This window comes from Muntiacus reevesi, chromosome 3 (genome assembly GCF_963930625.1).
Source record: "Muntiacus reevesi chromosome 3, mMunRee1.1, whole genome shotgun sequence".
Lineage (NCBI taxonomy): Eukaryota > Metazoa > Chordata > Mammalia > Artiodactyla > Cervidae > Muntiacus > Muntiacus reevesi.
The window spans coordinates 34,457,380-34,481,073 of NC_089251.1; the positions used below are offsets into that span (position 1 = coordinate 34,457,380).

At 39.3% G+C, this 23,694-nt stretch overlaps 1 protein-coding gene across 2 annotated transcripts in view; it reads left to right on the forward strand.

Annotated features, from left to right (window-relative positions):
• The first annotated feature begins 261 nt into the window (after window positions 1-261).
• The window catches only part of CLIP4 (CAP-Gly domain containing linker protein family member 4), a 61,064-nt gene continuing 37,631 nt past the window's right edge, over window positions 262-23,694 (forward strand). The window contains exons 1-8 of one of the 2 annotated variants that reach the window (XM_065928934.1): window positions 262-468; window positions 5,630-5,777; window positions 9,255-9,394; window positions 12,831-12,924; window positions 14,241-14,402; window positions 16,113-16,231; window positions 19,297-19,533; window positions 20,132-20,267. In XM_065928934.1, coding sequence (XP_065785006.1) covers window positions 5,645-5,777; window positions 9,255-9,394; window positions 12,831-12,924; window positions 14,241-14,402; window positions 16,113-16,231; window positions 19,297-19,533; window positions 20,132-20,267 — 1,021 coding nt within the window. In that variant the 5' untranslated portion in view covers window positions 262-468; window positions 5,630-5,644. The remainder of the gene's footprint in view (window positions 469-5,629; window positions 5,778-9,254; window positions 9,395-12,830; window positions 12,925-14,240; window positions 14,403-16,112; window positions 16,232-19,296; window positions 19,534-20,131; window positions 20,268-23,694) is intronic. The other variant, XM_065928935.1, reaches the window with a different exon arrangement.

Consider the following 23,694-nt stretch of genomic DNA (forward strand, 5'->3'; position numbering starts at 1 on the left):
AGGTGGGGTTCGGCAGAGAGCCTGCCTCGTGTTGCGGTGGAAATATCCCAGTGGCGTATCACCCTCGCAAGGTTAACGCACGAAGCCCACCAGACCTTCCTGTCCTCGAACCCCAGCCCAGGTCTGCGGAGGGGCTGCGGGGGCGCAGACAGGAGGCGGCGAGCACGGGCGCGCGCTCCCTTACAGTCCCCGCTCCCCGGCGCGTGCGCGGGGTCGGGCCCGCGGCCTGCGCGCCGCCCGGGCGCCTGCACTGCGCGCGCGCACCGACCCCGCGTGGGGCCCGGCTCCGGCGCGCGCGACGCGGAGGCGGCAGGCGGGAGGGGCCGGACGAGGGAGGGGAGCGGCGCGGCGGGAGGGCCCGCGGCCGGCTACCGGAGACAGGCACCCGGGCGGAGAAGCGCGCCTCTTGGCCTTCTCTCCGCGCCCCTGCGTTCCCGTCGGCCGCCCGGAGAGGACCGGAGGAGGCAGGTGGGGCGGGAGCGCGCGGGAGCCCCGGGCCGGGCGGGCGGGGGCCTGAGGGCCGGTTGGCGGTGCGGGGAGGGCGGCGCGGGGGCGCTGGGAGCCCCCTCCCACCCCCCGCAGGGTCGCCTGCAGTGGGCGCCAGTGTCGCCGGCTCCTGGAGGCCTCCCTAGGGCGGGGGCGGGGTTGGAGCGGCCCACGGGCGGGACGTGGGTGTCTGGTTTCCGTTTCTCACCGCCCGTTTAACTTCAGCGTGAGATACCGCCAGGTGTGTGGGACGGGCCGGACCCTGCTGCGCCGCCCCAACCTTGACCGCCCCGGCGCCCTTGGGAGAGCCTCTCGCGGGCAGTGATGCGCAGCGTGCTGTGCCCAGCCCTTCGTGGTTTTCCTGAGAGGGCCCTCTTCGCATCTCTTCTGCCACCCCTTTGCTCATTAAACTGTTCGAGATACCTTTTGCCGGAGAGAATTCAAAGATAAATGACTAAGATAAATGACTCTGCCTCCAGTCATTAGCTGCCCCCAGATTCCTTAATTCTAAATCATGGGAAGTTGGGGGAAAACGCTCAGAGGCTGCTCAGCAGAGACGCGGGTTAGATCTCATCCTTGTGAGCTGGATTGATGGGTTTATAACGTCAGCTTTCTTTTGAATTACATGTCAGGGTGTTCATTAATCTAGACACTATGTAGGCAATTTGGATTTTAACTCTGAGACAATGTTTTGATATGTATCAGAGGAGGATATTCTCATGGGATAATAACTTGCTGTATGTTCCCTGCTAGAGTGTGGTTCACATTGTAGCAAGATCAGAGTGTAAATTGATGCCTTTTAAATATTTCAGTGAAGAAACACCTTCCTTCTTTGAAACATCCGCCAAATACTTTAATGGTACTTCACTTTCACATCGACACTTTTATGTGTCTTCTGCACAACTTAAAGTCGTTTAAATGGCAGAAGATCACGCAGTGAAGGACATGGAGCAATTGTGCAGAGAAAGCAGAGAATTGAAATTGGCAGAAGTCTGCATTTTTGTGATGCAAAGCCATCCTGGCTTCACCCTGTTTTGCTACAATAATTATGCATTTTAAAATACTTTCGTTTGTTATGGACAACCTGGGCTGAAAGAGTGAATCTTGAAATGGAATGAATATGTTTATTTCTGTTTTACAGAAGATTTGGCATATGGTATATTATTTATAGGATTTATTTCAGACGTTTCATATTTACCAGAAACAATCCCACCAGCAAGGCTTTTAAAAAATAATATTTATATGATGTTTTTTATGGCTTGTAACAACTCCAGTTTTGAAACACACTAGTGATCTTCCTGTAATAGAATCAACTGAACTCTTTAGCCCTGTGTAAATCTGTGAACATCTGGTTACTTTTAGACTTGCTATTCCCTTCTTAATGATGTATAATTAGGTACCACCATGGGCTTGCTTAGTTTGTTAGCCTCTTTTTTTTTTTTTTTTTTGTCATTTCAGGCATTTGTATATTTTCTCTTCTGAAATTTGAGTCCACATAATTTTCTATTCTGAGGAAAGTGTTCTTCTGCAGTGTTCAATACAGTAGCCACTAGCCACATGTGACTTTTGAGTCCTTGTATGGGGCTCGAGCAGTGGAGGAACTAAATGTTTAATTTGTGTAGACACATGTGGCTAATAGCTACCTGGTTGGGCACTGTAGTTTTAAATTATTCCCTTAGGAAGCCTTCACTGGTCCCCTTGAATCCAGCACTTATTTCAGTTATATAGTAATTTCAACTTTCTTGTAGGAATTCTGTTCTTTTTTCTTTTTTTTTTTTTAGGAATTCTGTTCTTAACTGTAATCTACTTGATGACATATCTATTTTTTTTTAACCTTTGCTATGTCAGGCTAAGACTTAGTAAGAAATGCTTGATAAATATTTGTTGAATGACTGAATGAACTTGTTGAGGGCAGGTATCTTTACATGTTCTCGGTAAGGCCTGTTGTTGTTCAGTCACTCAGTGGTGTCTGACTGCAACCCCGTGGACTACAGCACACCATACTTGCTCAGTGATTAAATAGATTTCATGTAGATAACAAATAAATGGGTTATTAGAAATATGCTTAAAATGCTTATTTTGTTAAGATTATGTTTTTTCGTATCTCATGAAAATAAACACTCATAACAGAATACTATATGAAAGTGAATGAAAGGGCTTCATGTTTCCAACTCATGTGGATGCAGCTTGGATTTCCTGATAGCTGAGTAACAACTCAAGGATGTGAGTTTGAGTAATATGCCCTTGAACTGTATTCCAAATAAATCTGAGTGCATCTCTTGGTCTCAGTGAGGTTTCTTAGTGAGGTCCTGATAGCCGTGGACCACTCTGAAGAAGTTAATGGGCAACTCCACTCACCACTGTTCAGTGTTAGGGCATTGACCAGGAATCTGAAAAAAAATCACCAAATATTAGAACCATGTTACAAGTTGCTTTTACTCGGAGCTGATTTGGGGTGATGGAATTCCTATATAAATCATAGTTTAGGGAATTTGATTCTTGTTATTGCATCTGCTATATACACAGTTAATTAGGGCCACTTTTTTTTTTTTTTTTTAATCTTAGGTTATTTTGCATAACCCATTATCACCAATTAGCCATAGTAGGATTTAAAATGAAAATATGTACTCAATCCAGCTCATCACAACTCTAGATTTGACCAAGATTCCCATATCTTAAGATCCAGAAATCACTTTTAGGAAAGGATTCTAAAACTATACATAAGTTTGTAGAGATGTATAGTTTTCTTAAGTGGGACAAAAGGCAGAAAGTTAGGCTTTTCATGACAGAAAGGAAATGGGACCAGGGAAAAAAATGCAATGAAGACACAAAATACATGTTAAGAATGTTCACTACATTGTTCAGGTAATATTGTAGCTTCTTTGGGCTTGAAATATATAACATGTAAAATAAAGTTGCTTACATCTTGTTGAATGAATCATCTTTCCACCTTGAGTCTAGGATTTGAATATTTATTAAATGTGTATATTTAATAAATAGTTATTAAATGTGTTTTTGAATGGGAAACTCTATTCTTTGAAAGGGAAGTTTTGAAAAGTGGCTTCCTCTTAACCAACTCAGGAAGAAAACCACTTAATCATTTTGTTGAAGAATTAAGAGTATAAAAAAACATGGCTGAGTCCCAAAGTGTGACTGTAGTCAAAGATTAATCTTTCTAAAACAACTTGAATTAGGACAGTCTCCTTTTAAAAAGTCAGTGATTTCCCACTGCTCATGGAATTAAATGGTTGGTATTTGATCAGGTATATAAAGCATTACTGAGGAGAGTCCTAAAAAACCATGACAGCCTTACCTCTTATTAGATGTGCCCAGTTCCAGCCTGCTGTTCCTTTGATGGGCTCCCTTTTTAAATTCTGCCTACTCATCTTTCAAGACACTTCTCAAATGATGCTTTTTTCACTGCACCATTTCTCATTCTCAGGAGCTCCTACTGCAAACATTCCTTGTACTGAGGTTATGGAATATATTTCACTCAGTTTTATCAACTATAGTTATTAGTACTATTTTATTCACCCTAGTAGATTGTAAGCTACTTAACAAGCATGGGCCATATGTTACTCATTTTTGTATTCTCTGAAACATCTAGAATAGTGTAGTGCCTTGTACAGATTAATATTAAACAGATTAATATTATTAAACTTTATTTCTGTTCCTTGGCTTCAGAGGACACTTCATACCTGGTATAGACTGTTTTCCCCAAATTTACTGCTAATTTGTAGAGGTCAGCAAGCAGAAATCCTGACTGACTTTGAATACAGGGAAGCTGCAGTATTGAAGGAGAGCTGTCCTTGTGGTAGGTGCTACTGTTTGGAATTGTTAGTATTTGAGGAAGTTCACTATGCCGTATGGCAACAATTTTTCCCATTTATGTGGCCAGGTTAATGTCAGAATGATTCAGAGTATTGAGTGGTGAGACATTTTAGCATCCAAGAAACCTTGAGAGCCTTTAACATAGTAACACTGGATTAAGTTATTTAATATATAATATCCATGACCATGTAAACCTGTACCTTATGAGAAAAAAGAAATTGCCTTACTCTACCAGTTTCTGCTAGTATTTAGAAAACATATGAATCTAATTGGGAAGAAACCACTTATCTCAGAAAGGTGACTGCTTGGAATTTAACCAAGTAGAATAGAGCACACATTGAGTAGTATCTAGCCTAGCATTATCTGCTACACTATCAGTTAACCATCTTTACTTATTCTGTTCTTTCTACTGAAATAATCTATACTCATTTTTATTTAGCTTTGTAATATAGTTTTCTGCTTATATTTTAAATAGATACAGAGATTCATAATATTTCAGACTTCAAAGATTTGATGCAGAAGAAACTGGAAGGCTTTTAGCCTCATAGTTCAGGTTTACTAACATTTTCTCTTCATTCTGTGCCATCTCTGATATGTGGGTCAGGGTGCAGCTGCTGTCTAATTTGGAGCAAATTTATTCTGAGTGCTCATGTTTCCTGGGAAAAAGAGGTAATATAAGTGATGTGGTTTAAAGGCATGACCTTCCATCTTCCGCTGGATGGACTAAACAGATCCTCTACCTTGTTAAGAAGTGAAACAATCTAGAAATAAGCTTCTAGATTTAGATTTGTATGAGTGATGTGGTCAGTTTTCAATTAAGTTTTCTGGGATGTCAGAAAATAATAATGTTCTAAACTAGATTACTTTCATATGATGAGCAGATGGCATGAACCATTGGATGACACGATAGAAGCTGTGTCAGATCCTATGAGAAGTTTGAGATGCATCTACCAGGGATACTGTGTCCTCACTTGTTACTGCAAGTAAAGAGACTTCACCCATTTAGATTAGTTCAGTGTTTAAAACATGTTTTTTGCCTATTATTGGGAAATACATAGTAGTTTTTTATTCCTGAGCTTTTGTCCAAAAAGATTAAGTATGGTGTTGACCCTGAGAGACAGTGTGAAGCAATGTATATTCATTAACAGTGGTTTGCTAAAAGGAACTTTTCCCCCTCACTCTCTAAAGTGTGAGTTTGAAGGTTGACAGTAGGTTAGATATTTTAAAAAATAGGCTATTTGTGATTGAAGGCAGTTATTCTAAGTTGCATACAAATATAATAGATATGCTTTTTTCCTCTCTCTCATTAAAGGTGGCTTTCTAGAAGATGACCATAGAGGACCTTCCAGATTTTCCATTAGAAGGAAGTTCTTTGATTGGAAAATACCCATTTTTATTTCAAGGTTCTGATACACCAGTTATCTTTTCCATTTCTGCAGCACCAATGCCTTCAGACTGCGGTATGTTAAGTAGCTGTGTTTATTTTTCATGAACTGGTAACTTGACTGTTTTATACCTTTTTATATTCCTAATTTTTCCTAAAACCATTTATTGTGGTTTTCATAAAATTGCTAAAGTTTTACTTTTTCAAAAATAACAGTTGCTTATTGCTTCTCCTGCCTTTTAAGCTAAACCCTTTATTTCTGCTGTCAGCATTTTTACTATGTAAAAATGTTCATTTTAAGCACCTCGGTGGATTCAGAGGATTTTATTTTTAAAATGCAATGGTGCTTAGACACCTAGCATCCTTCTGCTATTGATATATATTTTTGGTTAAATATATTGACTTGTTTAAAAAGTCATGTATGAAAAAAAAAAGATGTAAAAACACTGTGAGGTAGCCCTCTTTAAGGGTCCTGTTATCTCTGAAATACTGGGATTCTAATTAACAAGCCAAGTAATGACTGCTGAAATGATCCAAATTTGGGTGACCATGTAACAAAAAGTAATGTGGTTTAATACACAAACAAGCCTGATTTGGATTCTGTTCAACTGTCTCCCATTGTAATTATCAATGTATACACAAATATAGTGAAACAAAACCAGAAAAGCTCTGTACTTATGCAGAGAGGGTGAGACCTTTCCTGGGAATGTGGCTTGAGATTGATTCATATTTAAATTGTTTCATTAAATATTCTTTGTAAAATGTAAATTTAGTAGTATTCTAGTTTCTAATCTACTTAGGCTTGTTTTCCTGGGACTGCATTTTATCAGATAGGTGATAAAGGAATAAAAGAAAACTGGAAGGTAAACTTGATGGATATGTTACATTTCTAATTTAGATAGAGTTTTTCAAGTAAAATATTGGGTCACCATTTCAAATTGTCTTTGGAGGTAGAGATAATGCAGTTTTTAAATATTAGTGAAAATATAATGATTGGGTTGTGAATTTGTCTTTTTAGTCGTATCTATTCTAATAACTACTCATCTCCAAGTATGCTATTTTTATATGTTCAGATTCTGTAGCAGCCTGCTACATACAAAGGTGTTACATAAAACCCGTGCCTAGATCTTGGGAGTTATTTGCAGTTTTTACAAAAGCTGACTGGATTGATTATCAGATATAAAAAAATCAATTATGCAGGAAAAACCTTGAAAAGCATGTTGTACCTTGCTTATGGCACTTACCTTGTTCTATCTTGAGTCATAATTGTCTTATTTCCCTTCCCAGACTATAGCTCTTTGGATGGAGTAGAAATCATGTTTTGTTTTTGATTATCTCATTGGACTAAGGTAGTCATTTGTTGATATTAGTTGCTCTGTCAGTGTTTGTTGAATAAATACATTGAAAGATGAAAATGGGTATTGATCCCTTTGTATAACCAAAATTAAACATTGTCTGAATTCTTAATAGGTCCTTAGAATCTGAATGGACCTGTAGTTCCGCTTTTCCTACTCATTTCCTAGTATAGAAATTCTGTTTCAGGATATCTGATAGGTAACCATTCAGCCACTTGGATATCTTCAGTAGTAGGAAACTAATAGTTTATTTCATTGCTAAAGTTTTAGTTGTGATAAAATTGTTTTTGTATATGGACTCAAAGTATACCTCCTTAAAATTTTGGCCAAATGGTTTGATATGTGTGTGGAGCAAACACTTTTTATATGGTAACCTTCAAATATTTGAAGATAATTTGGATATTTTAAATTAGTCTGTACTTTAGGCTACATATTTCTGATTCCTTTACCAGTCCCTCATCTTCAGGATTTCTACTCCAGTTGTTCTCTTTTTAGTATGCTAAAGTGTCCTCTTAAAACATGGCATCCAGAATTGTGTTTGTTGAGTAAGTGTTTGTTGAGGGCCTGTTATGTGCTAGGTATTGTCCCAGGTGCTGGGGGATAGCACAGTGACCAAGAGCGACATTCTAGGAAGGACAACAGACAATAAATGAACACATGAATAAACAAAATGTGAATTTTATAGGTTATAATGAATTCTGTGGAGAAAAGAAATGGACAGAGGATAATGGAGCAGAGTGGTGGTTAGGTGGGCTGGTCATCTGAAGAATCAGAAGCATCTGGTTGAGAGAAGAGCCTGGAGAGAAGTGTTCCAGGCAGAAGAATAGGAAATCAAAGACACGGAGTTGGGGAAAAACCTTTGGTGTATCCAGAGAAATAGTGGAAGGCCATTGTGGCTAAGAAGCAAAGTGACTGAAGGGCAGAATGGCAGGAGATGAAATTGGGGAGGAAGGCAGGGGCCAGACCAGGCAGGATCATTTAGGCTTCAGAAAGGAGTTTGTATTTTTGTCTAAATGTAATGGGAATGTAATTTTGTCTGTCTCCTCCTACAAAGGAATCTTGGTGAAATTTTGATTGATTAGAATTGAAATTATTTTAAATAATAATTAAACTTTAAAGTTTAAATAATTTAACTAATGTATGCTGCTAAAATCTGTAAATTTTAGCTCAGTAGTGAATTTTCTTGGGGAGGCAACATCATAGAGGAAGGACAATAGACTTTGGAGGCAGACCTGGTTTTCTGCCCCAAATTTGTCACTTGCTAGCTGTCTGACTTTGAGCAAGTATTAGTTAGTCTGAGCTTATCTATAAAATGAGACTAATACCTATCAGGTAAGGTGTTTGGTAAAGTGTAAGCACTCAGCAAATACTACCTTTCTAATGTGTCTCTTCTTTAGATGCTTCTGATTTTTTAGAGTCCCTAGCTTTTTTTTCAAGATTAAATAATCTGATTTTCTTCTGTCCTCTTTTATTTTCTGGCCATAGGATAATCTGTTCTCTGAATCTTAAGGAAGTTTTAAGGAATTTAAAAATCATGTTTAATTTTGTCTAGTATTCCACATCTTTACTAATACATATTCCAAATAACCCAATCCCTTTGCCTCAATGCTTCCTTTCTGTATTATCACATATTACTTCCTTATTGTGTGTACATAGCAGTTCCCCACTGGCTTCTCAGTGGGTAAAAGGTAATGCCTGTTTACTATAGAAAATTAGGAAACTACAGAGAAGTAACAAGAATATTTAAAATTACACATCATTCTAGTACCACTGTTAGTATTCTGGCATATTTCTTTCTACGATGTATGTTTTAATCATGGATGTGAGTCTACTGTTCATGACATATTTACGTTTTGAGAGGTGAAAATACCTGTAAACTTTGACAGATTTTCTGTGCTTTAGAGGAAGTTCTTGGACAGTTTAGGGTTTGATATCAGTGCACTCAGATTTTTGTTTCATTTGTGATAAGACGTGGTGTGATGTGTGGAAATCTCATTCTCACAGCCCTTCAGAAGTGCTTCGTAATTTTTGGTGATCCTGACTTTGCTTTTGAGACTTGCTTAAGATAAAATATTTCTAGCACCTAAAAGTATTTGTGTCATTTGAGTCCTGGTCTTGTTGTTTATTATTTTTAACATATGCTTTTGGAAATTTTAATAAATATAACTTATGCCTTTTTTTTTTTATTCCTTAAACAGAGTTTTCTTTCTTTGATCCTAATGATACATCATGCCAGGAAATTCTCTTTGATCCCAAAACTTCTGTATCAGAATTATTTGCCATTTTAAGACAGTGGGTTCCTCAGGTCCAGCAAAACATTGATGTTATTGGAAATGAGGTAAGGAGTTTTTATATCATAAATCTTATGTTATTAGGATTGTTAATTGTAAAAGATTTTTTTTCCCCATTGGAATGGATAGGTGGTGATAAAGGGGAAACCTTTTAAAGATGCTGATGCTTGTTCTTTGTATCTCTATATTTTTCACCAAAAGTGAATTAGTGCTGTATGGTCTTTCCTTCAAGCTTCCCAGGCTGGCTCAGTGGGTAAAGAATACACCTACCATGCAGGAGACATGGGTTCGATCCCTGTGTCGGGAAGATCCCCTGGAGGAGGGCATGGCAACCCCCTCCAATATTCTTGCCTGGAGAATCCCATGGACGGGAGACTGGCCGGCTGCAGTCCATGGGGTCGCAAGAGGGTGGGACACGACTGAAGTGACTGAGCACGCACACAGCACAGTCTTTCCGTGATTCCCCGTGCTCCTCACTCCCTTACATCTGGAGTGCTGACATTTTGACTCTTGATTGGAGCAGGCATTTTTCATATTTTCATACAAATTAATTTATACATTAAAAAAATATTTTCATGAGGGAATTTGATTACCATCATGTTTATCTATACTTTCGGGTGACTTGGTAAAGATTTAGACTTAAATATAATTTAAAAACCCTGAATTTTTTGCAAGAGGAGTAAAAGAATAATGTTGGGTTCCTTGACCAGTTTACTGTCATGTGTTAAGGAAGAGGGGCTTATATTTTTTGAAATACTGTTACTCCCATTTGAAAGGAAATTTGCTTCTCTTTTGAGAGGTTAAGGAACCTATTTTGAATGACAAATTACTTGGGAATACTCTTTAAGAGTTTCCTTTGGTCTGGTGACAAGTTCAATTTTCATTATTGTTATTGGGTGCAGACTTAAATTCATCCTTAAGAGAAGTTAGTTCTGTCTACTCTTTAGTGCGTGCACGCTTAGTTGCTAAGTCTTTTTTGTTTTTTGTTTTTTTTGATAGTGGAGTGCAGTTTATTACACCGGGGGGCCCAAGGCAGAGTCTCCTCTTAGCCAAGGACCCCGACCAGCATTTGTACCCCATGTGTAGGTGTCCAAACCCACCAGCCCAAATCCCTTGAGGCTTACAAAGGAAGGGTAAATACAATCACAATAACCCCATCATTCACATGTTATGTGTTCAAACAGTTAATAATCAATAACCCTGTGGTTACATTCTGATAGATACTGTCTGGAGGCAGGGGTGATTAGTGTCTGTTTTCTCTTAGGCAATGAGTAACCTGGATGTGATCTTCAAGAGTCCCCTGCCCAGAGGGGGTCTTATCCTTCCATTGTCATTCCCACAGGCGCTAAGCACAGAGTTCAGAGTCCATTGGAGAGGCAGCCTAGCATGATCAGCACGGACAGGCCTGAGATGGAGTCCAGGCCCTATGAATTCCTTCTTCATTACCCCCTCTTGATGCTCTTAGTTTCCATAATGAGCATCATTTATTGAGATATATTATACCTTAGCCCTCCTGCCACCCACATGAGAGAATGCATTGTAGGAAGCAGGGCCCGCAAAGCAGTATGATCAAGATTACTATAACAACAGTTCATTAGACATGGCTTTCATTTGATTTTGCATATCCTCCAAGGCAGTAGATACATCTTCAGACAGGTCAGGGATGTACACACAGCATTCGCGCAAGTCCCTACTTGGGCTGCTGTGAGTATGTCTAATGCCATCCTATTTTGAATTACTGCCTTCCTTATCTGAATTTGTTCTTCGTTCAAAGCTTGAATGGCTTTTGTACTGTCTAAGAGGGCCTGTTTAGTGAAATTAGTTAAGGCCTCTACCTTAACCATGATATCCACTGTCCCTACAGAGGGTACAAACAAGGCAGCAAGATAGTCATTACCACTGGAACACAGATCGTGTCCGTCTTGCATGCAGATAAGGCAGGTTTACTGGAGGCTGGTGTAGGCTACGCTTAATTCTGCCATAGGCGAAAGCAAATCCTAATGTGCAACGCCCCACCCAGCCAACTGGTAACCATGGCCATCAGTTAAGCCCACAGAGCCACTGGGTCCCATTGGGGGCTACCCAGCGGATTCCAGGGCAGTCGGAACCAGGCCACTGAGCAGACTGATTGGGGTGATAGGTAGCTTCCAGGATTTGTTTACATTGTTCAGGGCACAAATAACAATTCTTTTGGGTCTAGGGGATGGTCTCCAAATCCAACTCTCTGTTCTTTTTGTTCCCAGCAAATAGTAGCAGGGGCAATCAACTGTCCTTTCTCAGGAGTCATCCAGAAATATTCATCCCAGACCTGGTAGTATTGCTCAAGGCACCGGGAGGCCTGTCCCCCTTTTGTAAGGGAACCCTTTTCCTCTTTAATTCTCATATATGAGGTATAAGCCTTTGTTATCTCCATAAGGCTGGTGTTCATGTTAAATGTAACCCTATGTCCCTGGCCTATTGATGGCTTCTTCTTACACCAGGAGAGCAAAGAAAGGTTATGGTTGGTGAGAGAGAGGCCTTTCTGTTGTTAAAGTCCCCATAACGGAGTGGCGATACCCACCAGGGGAGTCTGTCCATTACCGACAGGGGCATAGCCCCACATACCCAAGTTCAGAATTGCATTGGTGAGGCCAAGCAGCAGGAGTCGTTTACCCAGCTCCATCCTGTAGAGGGCTCATCCGGGACCTCGTTTTCTTCTTCCTCCTCAGAATGATCTTGGTTTCCCGTGGGTCGGTGGGGTCCTTCTGGGTGGTCCACTCGGCGTCCTCCGGGTCATGTGGTATGCCTTCTTCGCTCTGGTGTGATGGATCAAGGGACAGTACCCGCAACTTTAACTGCCAGACCCCAGAGGGAAAAGAGGGATCGGCGTGTCTTCACCTGCCGGTCAGCATAGCTGAACCAGAACATCACATGGTCCAAGACTGTTTCTCCCTTGAAGTCCGTTCTGCCTTGGTGGGCTGAGCGCTCAGTTCCCCTGCTGCCATCCACTACTTGCTGACATGAAAGGTCCGGGCGTTGAAAAGCAGAATCCTTCCAGAAGGGCGAGGCGCCTTCCCCCCTCTAGGAGATTCAAGCTACAAAGCCTCGGGGTGGCCTCAAATGAGACCTGTCTCCTCAAAGTGAGGAGTTTCCCGGCCAACGCACCAAATGTAGCCATGCTTTCCTGGAAAAAAACTCACTCAGAAGGACAATGCAGATAGTGGAGTGCAGTTTATTACACCGGCGGGCCCAAGGCAGAGTCTCCTCTTAGTCAAGGACCAGTTGCTAAGTCTTGTCTGACTCTTTGTGACCCCATGGACTGTAGCCCACCAGGCTCCTCTGTCCATGGGATTCTCCAGACAAGAATACTGCAATGGGTTGCCATTTCCTCCTCCAGGGTATGTTGAGAACTAATTCAATAAGACTGACTATCCTGGTTCCTCAGTATTGGTTTGAAATCAGTAGACTCTTATGTTGTAATCATATCTTCCTTGGTTTCCTCAGATTCTTAAGAGAGGTTGCAATGTGAATGACAGAGATGGATTGACAGATATGACTCTTTTGCATTATACATGCAAATCTGGAGCTCACGGTATTGGTAAGTATGTAGCGAGTCTGTTAATGGCTTGAGACGTCTATGTTTGTACTTTTATGTTTATGTCAATCAGAGTCCCTGCAAGGGCACCTAGGTGGTGATGATAATATTCCCTGAATAGGCGAGGATTCAGTTAGGTCCTCCACACACCTTGTTCCTGCTCCTCCCTTTTCTTGAGAGAGTCTTTATAGTCTCCTGGTACCTCCCAACTTTTCTGGAACAGGCTTCATGCCTGCCTCCTTGCTAGATGAGAGTAACTAGTAACACCTAGAACCTTCCTGAGGGTTTACAGCAAGGTTTAACTTCCCTGGTGGCTCAGAGGGTAAAGCATCTGCCTTCAATGTCGGAGACCTGGGTTCCATCCCTGGTTGGGGAAGATCCCCTGGAGAAGGAAATGGCAACCCACTCCAGTATTCTTGCCTGGAAAACCCCATGGATGGAGAAGCCTGGTGGGCTACAGTCCATGGAGTCACAAAGTCGGACACGACTGAGTGACTTCACTTCACTTTAACAGTCCACGCTTTTTTTCAGGCATCCTGCTCCCTACAGACCCTGGTCTTTATGTCTGTCTAAGGTCTGTTCCTACATACATATGTGCATGGTTTCCAAAATTGGTATTCTCCTGTGCTTTACCACTGCCTTTTAATGATAAATTGTGAATACCTCTCCCTGTTTCAATAGTCTGAGACAGTGCTTCTTAAACTATTGATGATGAAGGACTCTCTTGTTTTTTCTTTCTCCAGTCCATCATGGACTGATACTTTTGTAAAATAAAATAAAAATGACCTTGTAATAGAAAAATGAAATTAAAGCCATCTAAAATACAAGCCCAGGTATTTTTCAGAAGCATAAAATTACAGTTCAATTAATATATTCAGAGGAAATGATTACCCAGGGAAAAAGAGAAACATTATCAAAAGTGCGAGTTACAGTTTGGGACTGGCAGTGGTTCACAGAGTGGACCCTGAGTAGCAGGGGTCTGGTGCACTGGTTTTAATGGCTCTATAGTATCCCATTATGTGGATGTCTCATAATTTATTTAACCAGTGTCTTCTTATTGTACTTTTAGGTTGCTTCACAATTTTATTCATAATAAAAAGTGCTGTGATGGACATCTTTACAGCTATGTGTTTATCAATATCCTTGAGTATGATTATTTTGTTAGAAAGAATAAATTCCTTGTAAAAGTGACAGTTTTTGAGTTATAAGTATATATTCAGTGTGCTGTTTGCCTTGGCTTTTTAGATGAGGTAGTAGATGGCATCCATTGGAACTTAACATTTGTACTGAAGGAAAGTAATTTAGAAAACCTTCTCTAGGTGATGTTGATACAGCGGTAAAATTTGCAACTCAGCTTATTGATCTGGGAGCAGATGTTAGTTTGCGGAGTCGATGGACAAACATGAATGCCTTGCATTATGCTGCTTATTTTGATGTTCCTGAGCTTATAAGAGTGATTTTGAAGACATCTAAACCAAAAGGCAAGTACTACAAGATCACCATTGGATGTTGTTAATTGAACATTATTATTGATGGCAGAAAAATTATAACTCAAAGATGTTTTTACTTGTGATCCATCTTGTTCCATATGACTTCCAATCCCATTTTATTTTTCAGAAATAGTTTGAATTTTTTAAATTGAAGATTAGTTGCTATCCTTTCACAAAAGATTTAGTAAAGAGACATACAAAATAAAGTGTTGTCTCATTTTTTTTATATCTCTGCACATTCCCCAGTATAACATGAATTTTATAAAGTGTAGTTGAATCTATGTATATAGTTCTTTTGTCTTATTTGGGTAGCCAGAAATTTAGAGCAATAAAACCTTCAGAGCTTAGCACTGAAATCATGAAGAATATTTGTTTTAGGTGGTATTCAGTTTTGAAATTCTGTGATTCCATTAAAGGATAGATTTTCATTTTTTTTCTTCTTGTCTTGATGGCGCTTGATGTCCCAGAATTGAACATCAGAATGTCTAAATTGCAGTCCTGGTTCGTTTCACCGGGCAGTTTTCTTCAGAGAAAAAATGACAACAAATGCAGTAGTATTACTTTATGTTAAAGATTGTATGCGGTATTTCCTCCACTTGTAGAAGACTTGTTTTAGAGATTCAGTGGATAAATTTCCCAGAATGTTGTTTCTAACCTCTGCTTCATATAGTTGTCCAGTTCCTCTTTCCCTCTTTACGTTTTCACTTTTTGAATGATGTTAGGAAGAAAGCCTCTCTTGATAGTACAGTGTCTTTCGTAACTCAGGACAGTGTTCTGAGTGTGTCTTGGTTTGTTTGCAGTTGGGGGTAGGACATGTAAGGTGGTGAAGTGGTAGTTTGATTCAGGTAGGATTAGCGGAACCAGAGGTATATTAAACCCATGTTATAAAAAAACAGTCGAAATTGGATATCCAAATCTGGAGTATATCTTGTATCTATGTATAACATCCTGATGACTTGTTGAAAATTCTTAAAATGTTCTTATATTTGCAAGATTCTCATTCTTACTGTGAAATCCAAATTCATCATAAAGTATTGTGAATGAATACAACATGTAGCATATGTTTAATTACACTTTAATTTATTCCAGGTTTGAGAAGTCTCCATTGTTTTACCTTCTTTTTTCTATGAAGAGGCAGATAGTAAATATTTTAGGCTTTGTGGACCACATGGTCCCTGTTGAAACTACTTGATTCTACAGAGTGGTGTGAAAGCAGCCACAGAGAATATATAAACGAATGCAAGTGGCTGTGTTCCAATAAAACTTTATTTATGAAAACATGATGAGTTGTATTTGGCCATGAGCCACAGTTTGCTAGCCCCTGATCTAAACCCTGCTACATTATCGTTGTCATGGCAAATATGCACGAGGTTTAGTGAAAGAATGTGTTAAGACAGTTACTTTTACAAATATGAATTATTGCCATTGCTTTTAAGTATACTTTAGTTTGTGATGCTTAGACAACCCATGAGTTCATTTGATAGTGGAATTTTATTATACTAGGAAAAAAATTAGTTAACTAGATTGTAATATGCAGATTTTATTCCATTGTGAGAATGGTCCTTCTAGTGGGTTGGTTTAAGTCTCGTCAATAGCTTATACCCCTCTTCCCCCAAATAAATCCAACCCTACCTGCCTCCTTTCATATTATAATAGATTAACTAAAATTTTTGTTAATGTACTTGTGATGTTCAATTACAGATGTGGATGCCACTTGCAGTGACTTTAATTTTGGAACAGCTCTGCATATTGCTGCATATAACTTGTGTGCAGGTACCGTGAAATGCTTATTGGAGCATGGAGCAAATCCTGCATTTAGGGTAAGATGTTAAATTAAAAGTGAAAAATATTAAAAAGAATGAAAACATCTAACATTATCTTCCAGGAAAGAGTTGAATCTGGATGTTGTTGTGGAACTCTTACATGAGTAAATAATTTATATTTTTTTGTGCTGCATATAAAGAGTAATAATGATAAATTTTTATCTCAAATAAGTTTAAGGCATAGCAGTGAACTTCAGTCCTTTTATATTGATAAGCTCTACTAGCTTTACTTTCATTCAGCTAAATAAAGTGCTCTTTAGAGTTTATCATCTTTGAGTTTAAAAGTATCTTTCAAAGCCTTTAGCTGTTAAATAACAATGCATATATTAAAATTTATATTTCTGCATTAAACCATATTTTAAATTCTTTTGGAAAGAAGTTTTATTTCAGATAGTCTAAAAAAGGCCTATTTAAGAACGGAGTAAACCTTTAAAATTGACTTAAAGGAAAAATTTATTTTTTCACGATCAAGTTACATACTTACAAAGTTAACACACAAGACTGAACTGCATAAACTTCAAATTGTTCGGTATTTAATTGTCTTCACCAAAGTGGCTATGTGTGTTCTTTTCTGTTGCATTAATAGCATTGACTTGCTCTGGCTGGGATTCTTCACTGGGTCTGTGCATTCTCTTGAAGTGGCAGCAGTGGGCAGTGCTAGCAAAAGTCTCCTCCCCTTCTCTTTTGTTTTGCCTTCCCTCCCCAGTTCCTTGCCACTTTTCTTTCTGTTTAACCCCATTAATTATTTAATCAACCCCTCTGTTCCTCCTTCCCTCCCTCCATCCTTTGGACCCTATTGTTTATTAGGCACTGGGAGAATACATGTGTCTGGGACAGTACATGGCACTGGGACAATAAATGTGTCTCTGTCCTCAAATAGAATATTGTCTAGAAGGGGGGACAAACAAGAGAGCAGGCAGATTTACTGTAGGGTGTCAAGTTGAGTGTGTTAGGATGGGGGACGGGCGGGGTGTGGCACAGAGTATCATGGGGTTGCATGGGAGGGGAGTCTGTCCAAGCCTTAGGAAGCCAGCTTCCTGACATAGGTAAACTTGAATACTTAAACAGAGTTGAGAATTAACCAGGTATAGGAGGGAGCTGAGAAAGTCCCGTTAGGCAGAGAGAGTGGCGTGCACAAAGGCCAGGAGTTGATCAGAGTGTGAAGGTGATAGGTGCTTGCTTTTGCTAGTACAACTCTTGGCAAGACCCCATTAGTGGAGAGAGTATTTTGAATCTAGTAAGATGCAGTGAGATATGTCATGGAGGTAAATTACCAATTCAAATCCAAAGTAATTAATAGATTTTACCCACTTTTGGTAGTTAATACTTAAAAAAAAAAAAAAAAGATATCTACATGTGGGTTAGCAGTAGCCCTTGGATCAGACCCTAACTTAGCCACTACTTTAGAAGACAGTGGAATTCTATAATCATGAACACGTCTTCTTATGTTAACATGATATCATTATTATTTTATTAGTATTTAGTATTTTTTAAACACTGAAGTTTGAGTTGCTAAATTTTATGTAGGAATTAATAGAAATGTGTGACTTACTCTAGGAAGGTGAGGACTTGAAAATATGAAGTAAAATATTCATTGTAAAAGTAGCCTACAACTTAACAGAACAGGTTTGTTGATTTTAAAAAAGTTTCTTTCCCTTCTTTCTTTTTCTCAAGAGTACATATTAGCACTATAGATAATTTTCTTTATATTTTGTACTTTGAAATTGGGGATCAAAATAGTTCATCACCATCCCCCAAATTTGATAACGTCTTCCTACCATATTTTTACTCAAGAGCAAACTGACTTGAATTTTAAAATAAAAAATGTGAGGCCCTTGCAAACTAAGTGTTCTAAAAGCCCCATTCTTTTATCCATGTGGGTCATTTGAAGATAATTATCAGAGGAGAAGAAAAGGGAAAAAGGTTTCTGAGCCAAAGAATCTTGGTTCATCTCATTAAGAGAAGATTAGAATCTGGAATCTTTCTGATAAAATCTGAGTTTTTGGCTAGGGAGCATAGAAGTAAGAGGGCTTGTTTGAGGGAAGAAGGATGGCATGGAGCAGGAGAAGAGCGGAGAGTCCAGTGGTTGCTAAATGTGGGCTGCGGGGTCGTCTCTGCAGTAATCATGGAGATGACGCTGAGCAGTCACTCATTCATCTCTCCCTGCGTAAGTCTCCTAATTGGCAAACTGGAAATGGTAGTCATATTTTACTTGTTTAGTTGGTCTCTCCTGCTGCAATAAAAACAGATTTGTAACAGGCAAGGATTTTTATCTCTGTTATTCACAAGCTTTTTCTTGATGTGATAACCAAGTGAGAATCTGTGGGACAGAGATTTGCTTATATAAACACCATGCAAATGTTAGTGGGCCCTGGGACTGACCTTTTTTTTTTTTTTTTTTGCTGAAGGATAAATCCCAGTCCCAATTTTAGAAGTGTTGAAACTATGGATTCTGTTCTCGAAATCTGAGTTGCACCATGAGTGGGCAGGGTGGGTCAAGGTCACGGAGCCCAGGTGGAGGCTCAGGAGACTGACTGATGGGAGTGTCAGGTCCCGGGTTGGGAAGCCAGGCAGTCCCATGACTTCTGTCTCCAGAAGTGCCTTCTCCAGGCATGCCACCCACTAACAGCCTGAGCTCTTGCTCTTCCCTCAGCCTGGACTGCCATCCCCACGAGCTAACCTGCCCATGTTCCCTCACCTCCCTAGGCCTCTGCACCAGAGCCGCTCAGCACCGAGGCCTTCTCTGCCCCTGTGTCCATGTTCCTCTTCTCTGCCTTGTTCTTCTCTCTGCCACTTTTCACCCTTTGATACACCATACATTTTATTTATGTCATTATAGTCTGCCTCTCACTAGGCTGTGTACTTTTTGAGGGTGGAGCTATTGATTTCTTCACTGTGTATGTCTTTAGCACTTAGAATAGGTAGGCAGTAGGTGTTTAGTGAATATTTTTGAATAAATAAATGATCGATGAATTTAACTTAAGTTTTTTCCCAGAATACTTCTAGGTGGCCATGTAGAGCTCTGAGCCAATATGAACTGAAAAGTTTCTCTTTACCTGTAGAATGACAAAGGGCAGATCCCCGCTGACGTTGTCCCAGACCCAGTCGAGATGCCCTTGGAAATGGCCGATGCTGCGGCCACTGCTAAGGAAATCAAGCAGATGCTGCTGGACGCGGCGCCTCTGTCATGTGATCTCTCAAAGCCCTTGCTTCCAAATTACGATCGTGTTACTAGCAAGGCGATGCTGACGTCACTTGGCCTGAAGCTGGGGGATCGTGTTGTTATTGCCGGACAGAAGGTATGATAGTAGCTGCCGTCTCTAAAGCCATGTCCAAGGTCACGACGTGGCTTATGTGCCGAGGATGCAGTGTGGCTTGGGGTGTTTTTTTGTTTTGTTTTTAAGTTCAATGTGTAGGTAGAAAGATATTTAATGGAAAACATGAGATTTAGATGCATGGTTACTATAAAGTATAACTTAAGAATATAAACTGTTAGTCAAACTGAATAATGAAGGCATCTGTATTTAAATGGGAGAAAAGTGGAGGGGCTGAGTGAATTTACAGGCTTCCAGTCTGCAGGTTTCCCTTTGCAGCTCCCTCTTCCTCAGTAGTGGTTCTCCCACAAATTACTACTGTATGAAAATGCAGCAGATGTGACTCTCACTGTTCCTGCCTTAGTTGTTAAGTGCATATAGATTTAGGATTCTTATGCCTTCTTGGTCCATCAACTCTTTTATCATTATTTAATGTCTGTTTTTAGCCCTGGTGATATTTTCCTTCTTCTGAAGTATGCTTTGAGTGAGTGCTTCTTAAAGACTTCTGTGATAAAGTTACAAGAGTAGAAAATTTAGGATTACAAGCAATACTCAAAAGTTACCCTGATTTATATTTCTTTAGGTTGGAACATTGAGATTTTGTGGAACAACTGAATTTGCAAGTGGACAGTGGGCTGGCATTGAGTTGGATGAACCAGAAGGAAAAAACAATGGAAGTGTTGGGAAAGTCCAGTACTTTAAATGTGCCCCCAGATATGGTAAGGTAGATACTGCCTAATGTGATGAGAATTAATTTAAAGTAATACAGTTTTACTCTTTGATTTTTAAAAATTTTTTTTAGTGGTTGAATTTGATCCATAACTGAGGCACAGCATTTAATGACCCATTTCAACTATTTCATAGACTTTTTCTTTTCTTTTTTTAGTTTATTTTTTAATTGAAGGATAACGCTTTACAGAATTTTGTTGTTTTCTGTCAAATGTCAACATGAATCAACCATAGGTATACATTATAAACCCTCCCTTTTGAGCCTCCCTCCCATCTCCCACCCCATCCCACCCCTTTAGACTGATTCAGAGCCCCTGTTTGAGTTTCTGAGCCATACAGCAAATTCCTATTGACTGTCTATTTTACATATAGTAATGTAAGTTTCCATGTTACTGTTTTCATATATCTCACCCCTTTTAAATTATTTTTTAAATAAAGCTTTCTCCCTGGTTATAAATGAATGAAGAGACTGCCGTTTTCTTACTGAGCAGTCTTGTGACTGATAGAGTATGTCTTACTAGGAGTGCACCCAGCTCTGTGGACCTTCCTGAATCCTGCTGGTGGTGGTGTCGAGACTGAAGGAGGGCTTTTATTCTTTATTACCGAAGAACTACAGTACTCTAGAGGCTGAAAAACTTGAAAAATTAGAAAAGCAAGTGAGGCCAACTTTATTACTGTGCTTCTGAGCTGGAATGCTTCTTTGTTTCTCTGACAAATGTTTGCTTAATTTTATTTTCTCTGTTTCTTTCTCTCTCTCACACACACACTCTGACACATTGATTTCTAATTGCTTTTGTCACTACGTTGAGAATATTTTCCCAGAACATTAATTTCCCTGTTTGCACAGTATTTCATCTTGCAGCTCGATAGGGAGGCAGTACAGGATAGTGTTTGAAGAGTACAGGCTTTGGAGCCTGATGGCTGGGGTGTGAATCAGCTGTTCTCCCTACCAGCTATGGGACCTTCTTTCTCTTCTTGTGTTGCCTCAGTTTTCTTCTGTAAATTGAGGATAACAAACCTACAGAGTTCATGTGAGAGTTAAATGTATTGATAATTATAGAAAGCACCTAGAAAAGTGCTTGGTTCCCTGTAAGCCCCGGAAAAATGTTAACTACCTGCTACCCGTTATAAATGTATCAAATGGGGGATCGTGTTGTTACTGCAGGACAGAAGGTATGATAGTAGCTGCCCTGTCTAAAGCCATGTCCAAGGTCACGACATGGCCTCTGCGCCAAGGGTGCAGTGTGGCTTGGACTGCTTTTGTTTTGGAGCCTGGCCATTTGGGAAACTCACCAGTTTCCTTTCACCATACACTTAAGCTGGAGCCTCATTTTTGGCTCTATTAAAATTTTTCTTTATAAAAAATGTCCATGACATTAGATTTAAAAAACATAAAAAAAGGAGAAAAAAGTGTAAAATCGCCTGTATATGTTTTCTGTTTATTTTTTTCCACAAAATTTGGATTATAAATAGATAGTCTGCATTTTTAACTGACATCCTATTAGAATTTCTATAAATCTTTAAATATTTTTGAAAGTATGATTTTTTATATGATTCCATTTCCTTTAATTTTTCTAATTTGATAGGTGAAATTTGTTTGAATTCTGTGGTGAGGTGGAATGCCTGAAATGTTCTGTTGTAGCACATGTATTTTTTGTATTGTCTTGGTAATTCCCAAGAAATAATTACTCATATTGTTTGCACATTAAAAAATGGGGATATTAGTGTTACTTTAAACTGATAATAGTTTTTAAAATATGAATACATGTTTAGGATGTTAAGCCTTTATATTTACTACAGATATTTTGCCTAGTTTGTCACTTTCCTTTGAACTCCATCTGCAGTGTTTTTGGGCATGTACTTTTATGCAGTTAAAAAGAAGGCTTTTCCTTTATAATTTCTTAAAATTGCTTTTATGCTAAGGTAGGTCATTCTTCCTAATCCAAGGATTCATTATAGGTTATATATTTTATTATTTTGAATATGTTTATTTTTAAATACTGTATTAATCAATTAATTTGGAGTTTATTTGGTTAGTTGTATGAGGTTAAGGATTTAATTTTCCTCTATTAGCTAATTTTGGCAACTGTCCAGCAGACTAACGGCAAGACCAAAACCATTAGCAGCAGAGAGTGCCAATGTAGATCAAAGCCCTGGGAGAGGTTTAGACTGTAGCAGAGTATGTGTGGCCTCCCTAACCCCATCATCCCAAGGAGAGGCATGCATGATTAGGGCAGAGGTGGATTCCCAAGGACCCTTCCTCCATTCCCCTTTACATATTTAAACGCCAAGTTGGGGGGCAAGGGTCATGTGTTGGATTATACAGAAATGGCCATAGTCCTTCCTGCTGAGCCAGCTCAGCAGTCTGAGCCCAGTCTTTGCTAAACTACTTGAGGTGTGGGGAGCAGGAGAGGTGGAGCACCCCCTGATGAAGCAGAAGCCAAAGGTTTCTCAGCAACAGGTTTTTTTTTCCTCCTCTCTTAAATCTATCCTCTTCCCTTTGACTTGTTGTGCTTCCTTTAATATAAATTAAGTTCTTCTAAATGCTACAGTCTGTTTCGGGATTGTTTTGTTCCATTGATCTGTTAATTCTAGCACATATTAGATTTTTTAATTATGGAAATTTTACAACAATTTTTAAAAAGATTTTTTTTTAGAGCAGTTTTAGGTTCATAGCAAAATTGAGAAGAGGGTAAGGAGACTCCCTGTAAACCTCCTGCTCCCTGTCATCAACATCCTTTCACCAGAGGGTACATTTCTTGCAATTGTTGAATCTACATGAACACATCATAATCACTCAAAGGCCATAGTTTGCCTTAAGATGCACTCTTCGTGCTGTGTATTCTGTGAGTCTGGACAAATATACAATGGCATGTGTCCAACAATGCCATATTATAGAGTATTTTCACTTCCCTCAAGATCCTGTGTGCTCCATCTATTCAGCCACCCTCCCCTGCACCGCCCCCCCAGGCCCCTGACAATCAATGATTGTTTTACTGTCTCGATATTTTGTCTTTTCCAGAATGTCATAGAGCTGGAATCATATAGTATGTAGAGTTTTAATATTGGCTTCTTTCACTTAGTAATTTGTATTTATATCTCTTCATTGCTTGATTGCTCATGTCTTTTTAGCACTGAATAATACTCCCATGGTCTGGAGGTATCACAGACTTCCATTATTTCTCCATTCACCTACTAAAGGATATCTTGGTTGCTTCTAAGTTTAGGCAATTATGAAAATTTTATAATAATTTTTAATATTTGATAAAACTATTTTAATTCCTTTTAATAATTACCAAAGTAAACACAAATGCCTAGTTTAATTAGTCAAATTGTATTGTAAAACAATAATGAAACCCTCCCCTGGCTTGCAGTTCCTCACTCCAAGTCCCGTTCTTTAGAGGCAAGAATGTTTTT